The sequence below is a fragment of the Strix uralensis genome, chromosome 6, assembly GCF_047716275.1.
Source record: "Strix uralensis isolate ZFMK-TIS-50842 chromosome 6, bStrUra1, whole genome shotgun sequence".
In the NCBI taxonomy this organism is placed as follows: Eukaryota; Metazoa; Chordata; class Aves; order Strigiformes; family Strigidae; genus Strix; species Strix uralensis.
The window spans coordinates 16,711,934-16,731,464 of NC_133977.1; the positions used below are offsets into that span (position 1 = coordinate 16,711,934).

At 40.4% G+C, this 19,531-nt stretch overlaps 1 protein-coding gene across 2 annotated transcripts in view; it reads right to left on the reverse strand.

Moving 5' to 3' along the window:
• The window catches only part of PARD3B (par-3 family cell polarity regulator beta), a 431,714-nt gene that overhangs the window by 25,861 nt on the left and 386,322 nt on the right, over positions 1–19,531 (reverse strand). For both annotated transcript variants that reach the window (XM_074872992.1, XM_074872991.1), the window contains exon 22: positions 5,063–5,142. In XM_074872992.1, coding sequence (XP_074729093.1) covers positions 5,063–5,142 — 80 coding nt within the window. The remainder of the gene's footprint in view (positions 1–5,062; positions 5,143–19,531) is intronic.

Here is a 19,531-nt window from a genome sequence, read left to right on the forward strand (position 1 = left end):
CCCATAAATTGACTGCATGGAGACTCTAGCCCCTTGAGTCAATGCTGTTTTCATGCTTTATAGTGTAAGACCTAAGTGCTCAATCTATTTAATTTATTTAAAGGGATGTTAAAAGGTAACATAAATGGTCACTGCATAGAAATACTGAAAGGAAGGCATTTTCCAGGCTTGACTCTATCAGAAAAAATATTTACCGTAGAATCTAGAAACTGAAATTGGGTAATTTCAGACCTTAGGGAAAAAAAAGGCATAATCTTTTTAAACAGTAAAATAATTAACCTCTGAAGAATGTAATGAATTCTCTAAAACGTGACATTTTAATTCTAGGTTAGATGCTTTTGTAAATACATTTATAAAAGTAACGTGATGGGTCAAAACTGAAGTTTAGTTTGATGCAGAAAAGTAGAAGGTCTTGGAGGGCTCAGGCAAGGTGATCAAAATTGCCCTTTCTGCCTTCATACCTAGAAACGGAGGATGTGCTGCTTTTAGCTACTGCCTGAAGAAGCACAAGTTGTATGGTCAATCTGAGGAGAAGCTTCCAGCATGGCAGGACTACGCGCTGCCACTGTACTGCAAGGCTAGTCCCTTAATACATTTGCAAGTTCCCAGTTTTAAGATGCATGTTACATTTATGACAGATACTCCTGTGAGCCAATTACCAGTGTGCTCAGTGGTCTCCTTCCAGCCACAGCAATACAGTTGAACTCATCTACACAGCCCAAACTCATTTTTCCATGCTGACAGTTATTTTCTAATGCTCTTACTGCCTTTCCAGCCCCACCCCTTTTCTCAACCAAAATGCATGTTTTTTCAGTAATACGAGGATTCCAGAGAAAGTCTGGAGTATTAGCTTTCCTTCGGAATCAGCATTTCTTACCAGGAAGATGGCAGAGCTTTCTGATCTACGCTCATCATGTCACCAGTGTCCCGTCTCAGTGTCTGACAGTCTGCTTTTGGTCCCAGCCAGCTTTTCCATCAACACAGAAAAGAACATGTCCTCAGAACACGAGATTTCTCCAAACACGGTTGCCATTGGCAAGGCTGTGATTTACATTAAGACAGATTTCCATAAAAGCAAGCTCAAAAATAAAACTATGAACAAACAGAGTGGCTTCAGCTTCATATCTGTTCCATGGCTCCATCAGGAAAATACTCTGGATTACACCAAGAAAACAGGCATTAAAAATAGTTTAAAAAATACAAACGTTTTTCTGGCTCCCACACCCTTGCCCTGCTCCTCTTCCCAAAGGAAGAGGCTAAGAGGTCTAAGAATCAAAGTCATTCTCCTCCTAAGCAGGAGGATTTAACATTGCTTAATACTACTACTCAGCACTACTTAGCCGTAGCCCCAGGGCAACACGTAAGTATTGAGTGCAAAGAAGTGTATCTCTCTTGCAAAGCCTTCCATTCTGTCTTTCCCACTTTGCTGCTTTTCTGCAGACAGAACAGCACAATGCAGTGTGAGATGAAGACCTGCCACTCTCCTGCCACAGCCACTTATCATCTAATTCAGATGTTTGCCTCTGTAGACATTTCCAAACCAAGGCTACAGACTGATATTTTACCTAGAAACTGAACTACACAACTCATCTGGCCACTCATTAAGCCAGTCACATGCAAAGCCTTCCTCCAGAGGCTGCTGCCTCTTGTTTTCAGCTTTTAATTAAAAGTGTAACCTTACACAGGAACAGATCCTCCGCTCAAAGGCAAAAAGGGCATCACTGAGCTCACTGAGACTGGGACACTGGATTTCCTGCTGCAGGTACCGACAAGGCAAGCACACTTGACACAGCTGAATTCTACAAATACAGCTACCCAATACAGATTTGTATCACCTGAATTTGGCCCATAATATCTAGGCTTAAATTATCAGCTTCAGAGAAAGACAGAAAAATACAAAACAAAAGGGCAAAGCAGCAATGATATTTCAAAGCTTAGATTTTTACAACCCAGCAGCAGCTCTGTTTGGATGCTGCTGGCAGTCTGACTTCCCCTTCATGCAGGATGCGTGCCTTTGCACAGGAACCGGGTAGTGCCTTAGGGGCACCAGACATTCATAAAGCTCTTTGGCAAGTGATCATTCCTCCTTCTTGCCCAGTGGGGAGGAAAACCAAAGCTCTCTTACTCAATTTGTCCATGCCCACACACACTGGCATGACTCCTGCTGGCTTCCAGGTAAGCAGAACAGTTTCACTGTGTAGGTCACAGCTACTCTTGACACAATACAGATCCCCTCCTCCCTCCTCATCCAGTGAAACTGGCTGTAGTCCAAGCGTTTTCCTCTCTTTTCCTTGTGTGTGCCACACCAGAGCAGCAGGCAAAGGTCATATCCTCCTGGACTCAACACAATATTGCAGTAAGAATCTGCCTCCCAGCATCTACAGCCCACATCTGAAGCCTCTTTAAGTATCTCTTATTAAACTGGACTTAAACGGCTAAGTATGCAGACAATTATATACCAAATGCAGCTCAGGAGTTTGACCGAGATCAGGACAGGACAAGACAAGGAGGGAAATAAGCCCACGGGCAGGACACCATGAACTAATACTAGAATGCTGCGGAGAAGAACGCTGCTCTTTGAGGAAATACTACCTCTATTTCTTTTCTAACTTCCTATTTCTCTCCCATTTTTTTTTTTTTTTAATAATGCTGCCCATTCATGGATCCTCCACTGAGAATAGGTTGGCAAATGGGTGGTTTTTACCTGGATTCCGCTATACTCCTGGGCAGTCAGCCATGAGAACAAAAGAAATCACTCATTTCCATTAGTGACTGGCAATGAGAGTGCATCCCCTTCTTCTGGATTGAGACTTCACTGTAGCAATCTAGTCATCTGTGACTGCCAGAGCTTAATTACTGCAGTAAGACGAAACTGCAAAACTTAAAAATCCTAAGTATAGAAGGCAACAGCCGATTGCTGAACTGCTGGCACACCCAAGGATGTGCTGTCCCAAAGCTCTGCTCCTACCAGGGTGGAAACCCTCAGGAGACGTGGCAACAGCATAGCCTGCACGCGGCAGCGTGTTTGGGTCAGGAAGCACACACAACCCCGCTGAAGTGCAGGCCCTCTCACCCTCCAGCATAATCTTCTAAGGCACTGAGAGAAATGACACTTCACACTGATCTTCAAAAGCTTATTGAATGTTTGGATGACTTCCTAAATGGTGAGTCCCAGCCAGCTAAATACTCAAACCTGTCATAAGAGCTGGAGAGTCATGTTTCCAGCAAGTTAAATGGAGGTTTTGGGAAGAAACTGTGAAATTCATGATCTGATTCAGACAGACCTACTTCTTTTAAAAAACAACACCAAAATGCAGGGTTCAGAGGCAAGCAGTACACATGCCTAGGGGACATGGTGAGGATGCAGTGGGTTTGAAAAGGAAGGGGATAGAAGGAATACAGAGAACACTGCTTGCATAAAGCAAGGGCACGTTTGCATCTGCACTGTTGTGCTCACTTCTGGTCATCCTCACTTGAAAGGAATACTGGTGAAATAGAAAGAATTCTGTGTGAAGTTACTTCACTGGGAAGTTTGTTTTATAAAGATGGAAAAAATGGGGTTGATTAGCTTGAAGGGAAAATGAATAAAAGGAGACACGACACAGGAATACGAAAATTGCTGTAGAGAGTTACACTGGACATCAACTGCTAATAAATTCTTGTAATTCACAGGGAAGTACTCAACAAAACTGAAGTTTAAAATAGATAAAAAAGAGTGTGCATAATTAAACTACACCTAACCAACCTGCAAAAATCACTGCTAAAAACATGACAGGAGACAGAAGTGTTGGAGAACTACGAAAAAAAGATGGCTATTTACCCAGGAGAGTAAGAATATCCACAGTCAGTCAGGACATACATACAGGATACACTGCTTGGAAGCAGGATTCTGTTAGAAAAGCCAGTTACTGCACAAGATGAATTTCCAAAACAATGGCTGACACAAGTATCCTTTGAAAGCAGTAACTAAACTACAGACACTCCTTGGGTTTAGAAACCACATACATTAAAGATGCCTACAAACATTCAACAATGTCTTGTGAGACAGCCTATATATACTGGTTTCCGAAAGTAAGATATTCTTTGTATTTTCATCTGGAATTGGACACAGCATTACATATTTATCAATCAATCTCTCCAGTGACACCTTGGAATGTAAATAGCTTAGTGGAAAAAGAAACAAGCAAAAAGAAACTATTTACTGATTTCCTAAATGCCAGCACTACTTCACAATGAGGAATCTTTCCTTGCTTGTAAATAGCTATTTTTGCATTGCTTTTACAAATTATCTTGCTTGTAGCTCCAAGAAGTGGATTGGGCAACCCCTCTAAGGTCTGTCCCAGCCTTCTAATTCTAAAGGAGGAATATTATGCTATTTTTGTTTTCTTCCCACTATCTCTTCTAGCACCATCTTGCTCCCCTTTCTGATTTGCTAAGTCTTACACTCCGCTATTAGAACTCCCATAGAAATGTGACTGAAAACTCTGAAATGCTACCTTTTTGTAATGCCTCACTGGTTTCAGACTAGAATTACTCTTCATTGAGTTGATAAGGATTAAAAATTAAAAAAAGCCCTCAGAGAATTCACTCTCATTTCCACAGCGTTCAGTTAAAGCACAGAGATGCTCTACTGGAAGAGGACTGCTAGTCAGTCCTTGCAGCAACAGTGGGGCTTCAGTAGCTGTGGCTGCTGTAGTAGAGGCTTTCCACAGCAGTGCTCTGTCAATGCCAGCTAGGATTATATCACTATAAACTCAGTCATTTATGCCCTGCTACGACCTGTTATAACTCTTGCAGAGCCAGCTTCCTCACTGTCATGTTCTCTACCTGTGGATCATGACTCTTGCTGACATGTTCAATGAGAGACTTTTTTTTTAGAATTCAAAAGTCCAAATTAATAGTACAGTTATAAAGATGGCACTAAATCTGCAGCAAAAGGTGACAAGACAAAACTGCAAAATAATCTCTCATGTTGGAGTCAGACATCAGCTGTGGGCTGATTTCCCTACCCATCAGAGGGAGGGTGAACCAGAGTGTGTGTGTATGAGGCTCGGTGCTGTACCTGGGCAAGGATGCATACTGCCTTTCCATCCCCTCGAAGTGGAGATTGTATGAACTCCCATCTGGACCTTTTCCAGGCACCTGTGGAGAGGAGAGTAATTAGAGATGAAGACCAATTATGCAGCCCAGCTATTAACAATGCATCTCAAAACGATAAGCAGAGAACACATGATGCTGCAACATGCCAAAATCAACAAAAGAAAGGCAGGGGCTCAAAGAAGCTCCAAATCCCATACATAATCTTATCACTGCTAACAAGAAAGGCTTCCATATCAAAGAACTATTTAGAACAGGTACAATCTTCAGAGTCTTTTTCTCGTCTGCTTGCTAGCCGGGATACTCTCTCTCCTTCCCTGGCTGGCCTTCCTCCTAGAATTCAGTAACATGAGGATGTAATCTAATTAAGCACACCCCTTCTGATTCCAGTGGCATAACTACTCAAATGAAAGATAGCATTTTAGTACCAAGTTTTCTGTTTTTTCTCCACTTGTGTGCTTTGCTCAAGTATAAAACATGATATAAACAGGCTTTGCTTTCATTCTTAACACAAACCCAGAAACTTTCCCTAACACCACTGCAAAGCTAAGTATCCAGCTGAGAGTTAAGTGCATTTATCATGCTCCGGTGCCATTTCAAAAGTGAAGCATTAGTGCACTCAGTCAAAATGCCAGCTTGCTACTTGGTTTGTTTTCAAGATGGCAACTGGAGTTGGCTGGAGAGCACAGTTCTATCAGGAAGGCTCCAACTGGGGTACAAAATGGTGAACTTCAATGCTTTTAGCACACAGGAGCTCTCCCAATTTCACTCACTCAATGCCTGCTGATGGCCCAAAGTGTTAAGAGCCTTGTTAAAATGGAGCTATTAGTCTTTTCCTCCATAAATGCAGGAGGCTCTGACTGCCTTCAGTGTTTCCTACATTAGTATGTATTCCTATTCCAGTGCTGCTAGAATCAGCAGTTTTATAAAGCAATATACTAAGAGGCCATTTAAAATCCCCGTCCCCTTCTACAGATTAATGGCAGAAAGGAAGATTTAATGCCTTTTCAAACATTTTTAACAATTCATTAAAAAGAAGAGAATAAATCACACCAAGCTTTTGGCAAATCCCTGATTATTAAAAGAGAAAATAAACAAAAATTAACATGTTTTCACATTCTACAGGTTAGAGTACATTTCTGTCAGTCCTGTAATTTATGCACAATATGTCATTTTCACTGAAGGGATGTATAAACTTCTACAATGGGAAAGGTTGTGCACTAAGGTGTAGCAAGTCCTACCTACCTTTACACAGCATTTCTGCTTACAGTCTCTTGTGGACCCATTACATAAGCCAAGTCCAATGCTAAGAGAGGCACTATCCCTTGGAGCTACCAGGCGAGCTTAGGAATTATTCTAGACAAGTATCATTATGCACTTTACCACTCACTGAACATCCAAGATACTCATAACTGAAAAAAATTATTTAGCACAGGCCTCTTGCTAACTCCCCTTTATCTGACTCAAAACAGAAAGGAGTCCACACGGAACTGAAGGCCACAAGAAATAACCACCTCTGATTTGATATGACCCGTGCTTTAGCAGTGCCTGACTTTGGATGAGCAAAAAATAACAGTAATTGCCCTACATTTCAAAAAGAGGGCAGTAGCCTAAATGGATCATTCATTCATTTTTTCCACCAGAAAAAGTGACATGTAGAGAGAATTTATAAAGATAGAGTCACTTAGGTGAAGAGTCACAGCCACTTTGGCTGTTCTTACACTGCTAATTTGATCAGGTACACCGGTGAGAGAAGAGCCTCTGGATTTCTGCTGTTTTCTGAAGAAGAATGAGGGAAAAAGAAATGAATGTATAATTTGGTTCTTTCAGCACAAAAGTCACATAGTACATGGTCTACCTGCATGGCTGTAGATAGGCTATTAATTATGTGCAGCGGCAAGATGTTTATGAGCTAAAGGATGCGCCTGGTAACTGTGCATTCCCAACCCCATGCAAGTTTCCTGTGGATCACTCTCATACCTAGCAGGAGTAACAGCAGCCAGTCAACGTGTAAAAACACAAACAGATTTGGAATTGTGCCAGCATCAAGCAGCGATTCCCAAACTTATACCAGTCACCAGAAAGTAAAAAATATTTACATCACAAGGCCTTTTTGCAGCCTGAAAACACCCATTTTCCAATGGTTTCCTACAGACCAAATAGAAGGCGATACCCCCCGCCAGGTCTGTTTGTATATATGATTTGAGAGACAGTTGCCATAGAAACACGCTGGTGGTGGATACACAATTTTGCTAATTTGGTTTCATCGAGCGGCTGAGTCTCCACACCCTATATAAAACCCTCAACGCACTGGAAAAGCATGCTCTGGCTCTGCACGGCTAATTAAAGACTCAGCATTTCTTCTCCTTTCCCTGCTCCATCTGTCCGTGCAACAGTAGAAATGTATCATCACTCAGCCACCAGCAAAATGGTGCCCGGAATAAAATACTACCCCGATGAAAAGAGAAATTGCGAAAATGGAAACATCTCCTTTGTAGAAGTTATTTATGTTTCAGAGAGACTTGAACCCAAGGGTTCCTTGTGGTATTTTACAACAAACTAAGCTAAAAATCAGCATGAAAGGTACTAATTAACAAGATCAAAATATTCCAGTTTCTCCTCCTTCCCTGAAACAGGACATATGCAGCTGGCCCTCAGTCCAGGTATAGAGGTTTTAACCAACATAGTTAATAATCACAAAATATTTAGGTGAGCAAACAGTAACCTTAATGAAAAAGGATTAAAACCTGGAAGTCCCATCAAAGCCAAATAGATGCTGACCATGAGGTGACCAGCAAGGCATGTGAGCTGATGGAAGGTGCATTACTTAGCTGAGTCCATATAGGAGGTGGCTGGAAGAGCTTTTGAGCCCAACACCCCAATCAGTAAAGAGAGAACACGACAGCAGATGAAATACATGTTTCACAAATGTATGGTAATGCACAACAGAAAGAATGATCCAAAACATGCTCCTGTATTTTTAGGGTTTAAATTAACGACATCAACTTAAATAAGAGCCATCATTATGAAGAGATCATCTCTTAGTCTAGAGCGGCCTCAACTAACAAGCAAAACATGAATATGCAAAAATAATGGGGTAGAGATAAACACAGAAACAGCCATCATCACATCAGTGCAATTAAAAGAGCAGCACGCTTGAATTGAGGAAAGGAAATGCTATCTTTATCAAAAAACAGCAGCAACAAACAATTCATGAAACTTAACTGTTGCAAAGTATTGGTATGGCCAAGCCCTTTGTAGAATGGAAAATTAATAAACTGGATACACACATGACTCAAAATAACTAGCATCAGGTTAGCAGAAGACAGTAAAGCCTTTGACAGGCTGAAGAGAGGTAAAGTCTCAAAGAGTCAGACATTCCCTGAAGGGAAGAGTAGGCAGAAACTTCTGTACCAGGCAGGTTATTCTCCTAAACGCCCCTTTGGGAATCCCAATGAGTTCTCTGAAGCATGTAGCAGTGGTCACACTTGGAGACAAGGTACCAGATGAATGGGCAAGACATTGCATCCATATAACTCAGTGCCTTCATGGTCAGGATTTTCTGTGTGCAAGAATGGCATTTTTTCTACATAGCTAATAACATTTTTGTTGTTCAAGTCTCTTTTTTTTTTTTTTAAACCGATAATTTCCATTAGCAAACAAGATTTCTGCATTAGAAATGTGTCACTTCAGAAAAAACTCTATGACACCTTAAACAAGCCCCTGCCAGTCCCCAGTGGCAGAACCACGCTGGGGGAAGCACAGACTGAAGAGCAGTGTGGGCACTGCATGCTGCTCTCCCCTAAGTCCACAGCCTGCAGCAGGGGACCAATGTGAAGGTGAGAAGAATGAGCCCAGGCTGGGGCTCCCTCCACTTCCCTAGACAAACAGAATCCACATTTGTTTCAAGACAGAAAATTGAGAGAGAAAGAAAGAAAAATTCATAGTTTCACATTTCACATGTAGATCCAAAACAGACAGAAAGGGAAAGCAACTGTAAAGAAAAAGAGAAAACAAAAGCTGTGCAGGTGTCAGTGCAAGCTATGTCCGTGGCAAACACGGTAACTGCATGGCACTTCTGAGGAGTTTTCTAATACACAGAAGTGATAACCTGCCAATTTTCTCTAGGAAAACTTCCTGGGAAAAAAATAAAAAAGGTGATATGAACATGCACTTGTAGATCAAATATCGTAGAGCATTCAAATATTTGCAAAGAAATCATAAGGCATAAGTGGAGTATACCTGCAGGCAGGTATCTTAAAATAAATCTAGTATTTGCCTACAGGAAAATTCTGGGGCTCCAGAAGAACAATTGTATAAGAGCAGGGAAAGGATTTACTTCATTCTGAAGCTTGAGACTACCTTGAAAACTGTGCAGAAAAGTGCAAGAGGCCGTGTTTTTTCCTAGGAGATGCTGCATTTCATTCCTCCTCACCTGCCTTGCACTGCCTTTCTCCTGGAGTATTTGTTAAGGGCTAAAAGACTAGCTGCTAGCAGGAAAGCCTCCCTTGCCCTTTCATATGGATCAAGGTATTTGGGGTTGGACAGCCATTGCGGTATGAACAATAACAACTATAGTGATTTTTTTAAAAGTTTAAGCTTCACGAAGCCAGAATCAACTTTTTATTGTGCATCTGCACACAGCTCAAGGTGAGAGCTATCACGCTGCAAATGGAAGCCAGCAGAAGCTCCTTGCCCCTAGCAGTGGGGACACATTTGGCAGGACAGTGTGTTTTTGCCTGGGGCTCTATCTCCTCTCACAAATTCCCACTGAGCTACCTGAGCTCCTTGCTCCAGGTCTGTCCCAAGTGAGGTTGGTACGCTGAAGACCCAAGACCGCAGGTACTACTCATAAGGAGAAAAATGATGCAGAGCCAATTTTCAGGGTGGCTGTCTCAGAAAGCTGTAATCACCATTCGCTCTCCTGCAGGTATTTTATTAGAGCTGCACACAGAAAACTTTGATCATCTTTGCAGAGATCAGTTTGTTAAAAAAATTGTTTAAATCTTCTTAACTAGCTGTAGAAAAACCACAGCTGAGAGTCAGAAGTTTCACACTCTTAAAAAAGAATAATACACAGTGGATATTGCATTCGGGCTTATTAATTTTTCACTTATATTCTAAACAACTCCTTTGCCCTTTTATTTTTCTTTTTAACCCTTTGTTTTCCCCACTTCTGAACAATAAGCCTTCTCCAAACATTTTAATTATCATTAAGATCAGAAAGAAACTGAGGAGTGTGCATTGCTCACTAGATAAGTAGCAATAGCATAGCTTCATCAAGGCTGATGTGATTTTAGCTACATGTTTGTGAACCCAGTGCAAAACACTGCTGACTCCACTTGAGTCATGCCTGACTTACTTAAAATTATGTGAGATCAGGAAGAGCTTATGAAGACAGGAGTCCTGGGAGTCCTAACTTTTTCACTTATTCACTGTGTATGCTCAGGAAAGTCACTTGAGCTTGTGCATTGTGGTTTTCTCCCCATAAAAAATGGTGTGATACTATCATTGTATATATGCACTAAAAGACAGGAGCCATCCCGGTAAGGCTGCAGTGTGAGGCATGTGCTCTGCCATCAGCCAAGTGCTTTGAAAAAGCCACTCAGTTCTGCTTTTTGCCTGAAAGTCTGTGTATAAACATGGCACATAGAACTGCTGCATTGCTTAGTACATTTTTCAATAGTCTTGTGATCATCTGTTAAAGGATTTGATTCAGATGCTGGTTTGACCTCTGTTCTCAAAGCTCTTCTTTTGTCTGTGAGCGTTTCTAATCACATGGGTTGAGATTCAGCATGCCAAAAAGAGCTGTGGTATAACGGAATTTGCCCTTTAACCTTCAGGTCTCCCCTCTGCTGAGACACAGTTGGTTTTTGTTTTCAATTAAGTGAAAACTGAAGAAAAACCGAGAGAGGTAAAAGATTTGTTCCCCACCCCAGTCTCAATGTTTGATACACAGGTGAAGCACCAAAATTTACCCATTTTAGTTTTTGCATTTCAGCAGTCTGCCTAGTTCTAGGGACTGCAAGTGAAATTTAAGAGCATGGTTTGACTCACTAATACTTTCTTTAGCTGTTAAAACAGAGGCTGGTTAAGTAAGGCAGTGAACTGAATGTTCCATGTGAAATGGAGGAAGTTGATCGAAGGGGTCTTCTTAATTCCTTACTACTGTGATATCCTAATTATCCCACCCTTCAAGACCTCCAGCATTTCCACAGAAAACATGTTTTCCTCCATCCAGCTTTTTTATGTTTTGCATCAAAAGGTAAAAATTAAAAATTCTACCAGTGTCCATGATTCAAAAGAATTTTCCTGATGTTTTCCTTACATACATAAAGAGGGATGTATTTTGCTTTCCTGGTTTTGCAATGAAAGTTGAAACAGTGATTTTGCGTTATTATAACACTCATCATTTCTCCCTCTAATTTGGATGGTTTTTAATAAAGCTCCATTGATTCCACTGAAAGAAATCCCTCCTGGCAAAAGCAGAACACACACGCTGATTGCTAAATATGCAGCAATTATCATATTCAGCAGCGCACTTTAATATCTTATTTATAGATGTATCTATCTATAATTTGCTTTAATTAAGTTGCATTGATTTTAATGACAGAAGCAGTCCTCAAAGAAGAGTCTAATGTTATATGAGCCCATCGGTACTGTTTTACCATTGTTTGGATATAAGACAGCACCTTTAATACTTCTTTTTGATATTCTTAGTGGTGCTTTTCTTCGCTAAGTGGCTGCAATGACAAACCAAGATGATGTTCCACGAGAACTCTCAAAACCACCTCCACCACTGGAGAGAGAGCACTTTCAAATTCCCTGTTACAAACCCGCTCACAGGACAGTTTTCAAGAATAAGAAAGGAAACAGTATCTTCCTGGCAGGTCCTGAGAAACCCTGCATTTCTATTCCCACTCCATTTTACAGACATCTTGGGAGTGTAATTGTTAGAGGTTCTCAAATCATGGTCTGATGCCTTCAAAGTTTGTTTTGGGTAGCCTGGCAACTAATTTAAACTTTTTTGTTTTCTTGTCAAAGAAAATACAGGGCAAATAATTTGGGAAAGTGAATGAACAGATGGCCAAAGGTGCCTATTCACAGCCCAGTCACCAAGTCATGAGCTTGTAGACTCTTAAAGTTGTTTCCTGGGCTCAGTCACGGGGAATGCGGATCTTTCTTTTTTGTTAGGCACATGCTCACTTTAAGCATTTTATACTAGCCTGGGTTTGAGATTATTCCAAAGAACACTTGATGCTATTAGAACTGTGACTAAGTTTGTTAAAAAACATCTTGAAGAGATAAAGGAAGGTATCGCTGCACTCCTAGTAGTCTCACAGACTTGGTTTCTGCTGGGTGCTACCACATACCTTGGCCCTGATTCAGGAAAGCATGCTAAATACTGATGAGGGTGGTTTGTTTTCATTTCAATAGCATTTGATTCCTCTTGGAGGCATTCCCAAAGCTGACATACACCTGCATCTCTCCGTGGCTGTATCTCCTTTTTGGGTGAAAATCAGAGATACAAATGTTTTTACTGTGTATCTTGAACACATCTTCACACATATTAACGCAGCATTCTAGTGACAATGATCTTGGCATCTTCATCTCTGAAGTAACCCTGTAAGATATTACTGGTTCACATCAATTGAGGATCTATCTCAGAGGCTACTGAGGTAGCTTTATAATATTACTTATGCAGATCTTAATGTATCATTCACTATTAGTATTTTTTTTAAGTGAAAAATAAGTGCTGGCTTTTTAAATCGCCACCTTTTGGAATATATCAGGACTAATTTTATAAGAATTGTTCATGTTAAAATGCAAGGGCATGATCTCAAAACAAAAAGTGCCAAAGTAGCTATGCAAGTACATTTTCAGTTCTGGTCATTTTTCATTCACTGATTATTGCTTAAGTGTTGATTAATAGTTATGTTCATGCTGCTAGAATGCATTTCCCTTGGGTGAGAAAAACATCCTTGTCTAAAGGAAAAAAGAGATAGTAATCAAACCATTCTTGCTCTTCCCTGTAAGTAACAGACGCACACTCCAGAGTCACTGATGATCTTGGTTTTGCTGGTGAGTAGTTTTGAAAATGTTCACTTAGAAAATCAGCTGTATGCAATCAGAACACTACTTGGTTGGTCAGATTGCTAGGCAATTAAATGGTCCCCTTCTGTCTCTCTCTCCACATATATATACACATACGTACACATATATACACGCACAGACACAAATGCACATACTTACAGTCATTGTTCCTTCTCCCTATGCAATGAACACCAGGAACACTGATGACAGCAGTGCTCCACTCTGGAATTAAGCAAGGCTGATTATCTCAGGATTTACTTTTCCTCCTCAGTAATGCCCTACCTCTTGTTCAAGGAGGTGAAACTAATGGTTTAGATTTAGAGAGAGCGGAAAATTCTCTATAAAGGCAATAGACTGAGGGAAATACAAACACAGATGGGAACTTTAAAAGGGAAACAGGCTGTTCCCATAACAGTTTAAAAACATGGCAATTGCCTTAGCTTAGTAGAAAACAAGCTCTCAGCATTTGCTGTATCTTGCAACACTAAGTAGAGAGAAAATAGCAAAGATGGAGGTGAAGCCAAAACTGCAAAGTGTTTTTGCACAGCCCTACAAAGATAATATTCTGCTTTCTGAACCCTAGCTCTGTGATGCCCTGATCCCTGGTGCTGGAGGACTATGGTTGCCTGTGACCATGCAAAATGAGATCATTTCCTGGCCTGTGTCCGTCTCTGTGGGTGGCTTCTTTTTCCATTAGTTGTATAATATGTTTTGGTTAATTCTACCTCTTAATTATCTTTAATGAGCACCAGATTTGCGACACCCTCACTTGCAAACCTATTCTCAGAGTAAAGGCAGAGACCCTTGAGCTGAGAGCAAAACTTAAAAGCAGCAAAACAAAAAAACCTCAGCACCCATCAGCATTGATTCTTTCCAACTACAAGGCTGCATTTCAATTGCTCTTCCACTGAACCAGGCCAATGTAATTAATCTCTTCCCAGTCACTAGAGACTTAACTTGTCACTGAGATACACTCATGATGCAATATACAGCATACATAATACATATATGTGAATACATTTCTAAAGCAGATTTTCTGTAGTTCTACAATACTGTGCACAATTCCTTCACCCCACGAAACCAGTCCTCTGCCTTAGCCTGTTTGAAACTAAGCTGTTTCTTGTTCCTCCCAGTCTTGCATTCTTTGCTTCTCTTCTCACTGTAATTAGTTTACAAGACTACTTATCCAGATGATTACTGCTTTTAAATGACAGTCGTCTTTTTTTTTTTAACTCCAGTTCATTGTTGTGTATCATTTTGTCTTGCTATCTGAATCCCCAGTTCTCTTAAGCATTTTCTCATTATGTTATTTCCTGATGTAAGACATTTTAAAATACTTCATGAAAGACACTGTATGAAGTAAATTGAATTGAATTTTCTCTCAAAGTCAGGAGCTTTCAGCATCTTTCTCTAGCTAAGTCAGCAGAGTTCTTGGCACCAATGCCAGGGTGTAATAGCCATGCTTTGCAGCCCAGCTATGAGCTCGTGTTCTTTTTAGGGAAAATGAAATGACAGTGTCAGTACCTGGAAAGCAAACAGGGGACAGATCAATATTTCCATTTATGATGAGGATGGCAAAATGAAAATGTTTGGGGTATTTTTGATGTTTTTAATGCATACATTGAGATAATGCTATTTTGCTGTGTCTACCTACACCTGGTGTTGGTGCTGAATGTGTACATGGTGGGTATATGCATGCGTATGTCAGGGAAGAAAAGAGGGAGAAAAGGGAGAAATAGCAGGGCATGGAACTAAATTGCAGAGCAAGTAGTGGAAATAGACAGTGAAAAGCTTCCTGCAGGCAGGCGGCTTCACAGGGGAGAGTGAGCCTTTCATTGTCTATAAAATCATGCCTTGCTGGAGGTCCTCAAGAGTAGAAGGGGTAGCGCCTAGAGGCAGCAAATCTCTCACTGTTGTATTATTACATTCTAAACACTTAGCTACTGTACAAACCAGCACATGGCTTCAAGAGAAGAAAAGGAGGAAGAAGGGGGAAAATGAACAAAGGGAAGAGGAAGATGGCAATAAAATTGGGAAACAACCCCCTGCCACAGCTCTCCCCAAGAATACTTCACATCAAAGAAAAACAGCAAAGAGTAAATCGTCACGGAGTTATAAGTTAACCTCAACTCCTTCCATTGTGATGTGAAACCACTCTGGAACAGTACCCCTAGAAATTGAATGGTTAGTCTGTAGCACAGAGTATTAAATCCACCTTAATCCTGTTAAACATAGATGCCACTAAAAAGAGGCGCGCTCTCAATGGCATCATGACAAAAGCTCTCCACACTGCAAATTCAATATCGTTAACAAAAAAAATTAAAATACCCCAAACCTGGATTAATACTGAGCAAACAACATCAGCATAAGCAGGCTTAGAGAGAGGAATTGCTTTCCATATGCTATGGCATCAGGTTCCTCCGGATCTTCAGATACCAGTCTGTAAATGTTACAGACATTGTTTCTCCTGCTTGCAACTGCTGTTGGGTGGCGACCTTCTTTACTTGCTGATACCAGTTTAGCAGTTGGTACAGTTTCTCTGTGATTTGGTACTGTCTGTTGTTTGCTGGTACCAGATGGATACCAGATGGGTAACTGTGGGCAATGGTTCCTCTGTGTTCCAGTCCCAAAAATCACTGCCTATAGGGTCAGTCTTGTCAGTTGAGTCCTAAATGGCACTTCAAAGCAGCATTCTGAAAAACCTCAACATCTGTTCCTTACTCCTAATGACCTTAAAAAAAATGTTGCAGACATACTTTCCTTTAACCAGGAGTTACTGTGCATCTGCAGGAAAAATACAACCTTGCAGATGCTTGCAGACATCAAACTCACTCCTCACTAATGGCAGCTCCAGAAGCCACCACCCTCAACTCTGAAAGTCAGCACTGAATGGAAGTATAATCAATATATTCTTTTCTGCGGTAGCTCCACAGTGTAGGAGCTCAGAGATATTTCAAGGCATTTTTCAAACACTACTTTCAGCAGTGAAGTGGAAGAACAAGAAAACAAAAAACTTTGAAAGGCAGCAGGGATACCTGAGGACCAAATGTAAAGCATGGAGGGAAAGCAAAGAGAAAGAAAGTGATGGAAGAGATCTGTTTTAAGTATTAATTTGTGATTGGTCTTTCAAAATGTTAACCTACTGGTCGAACTATAGACAGGAGCTGAAAGGTCAGTTAATGGTTTTGAATACTGCCTATTGCAGTTCCCTCCTATGTTATTCCATATGACTGCTCCTGTTTCTAAGAAATGGAAAAAACTTTATTTAGGACAGTATGGGAGCATTTTGGTAAATGTGCTACAGCAGAATGCTGTCTACAGAAGAATATAGCTGACATCAAAGCATGTTCCCCACCCCCTGTCTTGCTTCATGGAGAAGTTATGATAAACAGGTTATGTGTTCCCTAAGGTTACCATGGAAACTCATTCTTTTCAGGCCATCATTTGCAAAGGTAAAATTTGCATTAAAATGTGATGGAATTTGATTTTGTGCATGTGTGTGTGAAACTCAAGTGGGGTCATGCTACCACACAGTATAGCCATTATTTAAAACCCAGGAGCATACGCTTAAGAGAGGGATCTATTAATCCGTGTAAACACCTCAGTGACCAAATTACAGTTTAATTGCTAACTTGACAGGTATCTTAGTAGTAAATTAAGAGAAATACTTTGAAAATTAGCTTCAAATGCAAATGTAAATGTTAATACTGATCCACTGGTGGGTACCACTAGATAGTATTTTGCTAAATTCCCCTATAATCATTTCGCAGGAAAGATTGAATTTAGATTGTCAGAATGACTTTGTTTTGATGATGGCAGACCAGGGATAGAAGGCACAGCCATGTATTTCAAATGATAAAATTTTATCTTATCTTGAAGGAGTTACCATCAAATTATGAAGTACAGAATATAATTTGATATAACCATGCTTACTGAAATACAAGAAACTTTTGGATCCACTCAGAATCCCAATTTGGTCACTTTTTTTGAGTCATATCATAACTTCAAAGTCATAATTTCAATCTAGGTATCTGCTACTCTGACTTTTCTTGGAATACCTAATGGTGTAAAGCATACACCTGTTCCAGGTCTCACCAGGGCCCATGTTTCTTGAGAGCCACTGCCGTTATTTGTTGCCACATGAAGCATTGGTCTTCCTAACACAGGATTTCATTATCTGCGATAGTAATTTTGACAATCATTACTTCCAGCCTATCAAGAAAATAGATTAATGGACTAAACCCAGAAAATCCTGACAACTGGTAGTCAGACTGCATTTTAGAAGAGATACCAGTATTTGTACTCTTGCTCGGTTGTACGCATTCACAACATACATGCTGAATTTGACATTTATTTCTACTTTATGTAATCTATGCTATTCCAGGACACCGGATTACTCACATATCATCTGCCTTGAATAGCAGGAGCCCCTTGGAGGCAGCAGGGCCAGAACTCATATTTCTACTTGGAAGGCAGACATCCCAATATCACCTGGATTACAGAAGACTCAATATCTCCTATCATACAGGACTTAGACTATCATACAGTTCAGCTGGAATGGCTCTACTTAATATCGGGCAACATGACACTTAACACAGCAGCCAGGCCATTTGATGAGGAAAAAGCAGCAAATCCACAGACAGCAGTATTTGTTGCTCTTACTTTCTTATTGTTAATAAATACAGTTGCACAGCAAGTGTCTCAAAAACACTAAAAAAAAATCAAATCAAAATTAACCCTTCAGATTAGGTTGCATAGTGCCAGTATTTTATCAGACTCCTGCATTGAGAAATTCTTGCTTACAAGTTCAATTTACTAAACAAAGCAAGAACATTAAAGAAGGTTTAGAAAACCAAATGCAAACAAAAATGGAATTGATTATTAACTTCTCAAAACTCAGCACATTCGACAGAAGGAATGCATTCCAGTCAGATCCTGTACTAAGCAAGAAAAAAGGCGCTAACACTCCTTTTTCCAACTGTTCTTTAACAGCCAGAGTTGAGATTGAAAGTTGAAAAGAGATGGCCTTGAGCAGAAAAGCCAAATTCATGTACAGCACCAGCCTTACAGGGTAATGGAGTTCTCTTTTCCCATATTTTGTACTTTATTTTAATACAGTCTTGATATTAGATTAGCATCTGCACTATAGACCTTAGACTGGGAACTAATAAAGTTATCCGCCCAATCTCTCCATGTCTGAGTCAGTGACTTTCTTTTTCATTTTAAATAATTATAACAATGTCGCCTGTTTGTTGAGAAAAATAGAGCCTTTATATATTCATAGATAATTGCTTATACCCAGCACCCAGTGATACATTCTAATTACTTTTCACACCTTGGCTGTGAAGAAATCTTGAACTTTTTAGTGTTTTTTAACTGCAAGACAACAATGTAGCCAGAGCACAGCACCCTGACTGCTGAAACTGTGCCCAGGATAAAATTTAACAAGCATTCTGCTAATGCATTTTGCAGTGAGGAACTTCAGCAAAACTCAAGAAGACCCAAGGCCTCCACCTCAGATCTTGTGCTGCAATAATGAGAAGTGCTGTATAGATGTACAATAGAAGAACTCAATCCAGAAATGAAAAGTAATCAAAAGTCCATTATTTCAGATGGTTTCTGTCACATACTTAACCATAACAAATAAAAGATCTGTACTCTGTAACAGCCTCAATGACATAGTTGTATTGCTTGACCCAGCTTCTTTCAAGCTTGACCCTGTTCTGCACACACTGGGCAACTGTTGCTGTTTGCCTCACTGAGGTCGTTCCACTTTCCATTATGTTAAATGGACAAATTTTGCAGTCCTTTGTCAAAACTGCTCTCTGTTTTAGTGGGATGTTATCCGTAGCAGGCAGAGCTGGACAGTGACCAGCATCTTCAGGAAACAGGGTGCTGTCTGGGACAACAGTAGCTAGGCAACTCTTTGGATCACCAGTATATTTTGGGGAAGAGATTTCTTTTTAATCAGCAACACACTGAACAAGAACATAACCCAGGGAGATTAAGCGGTGAGAATTCAAAAAGAAGTCAACCGTGTCAGCATCTATTTGATAAATGCACCAGATACCTGGTAGTAAAGGCAAAAGCTTGTGCCTAAGAAGGGGTCAAGTTTGAGGCCTGATTTCAGGCCTGATCTAATAAATACCTAAGCGAATGCTTAGCTTCAGACATGAATTTTAATGGCATTACAGACTTGTCTTTTGATTAAAAAATGAGCATTGTTGTAACTGGGGCCCCTTTCCAGAAGTTGAAGCAGGCCTCCTACTAATGGCCTGAGGAAGAGGAGGTCAATTTTAAAAGGAAACCTACTTTTTCTCCCCCCTTGTAGTCAGACCCA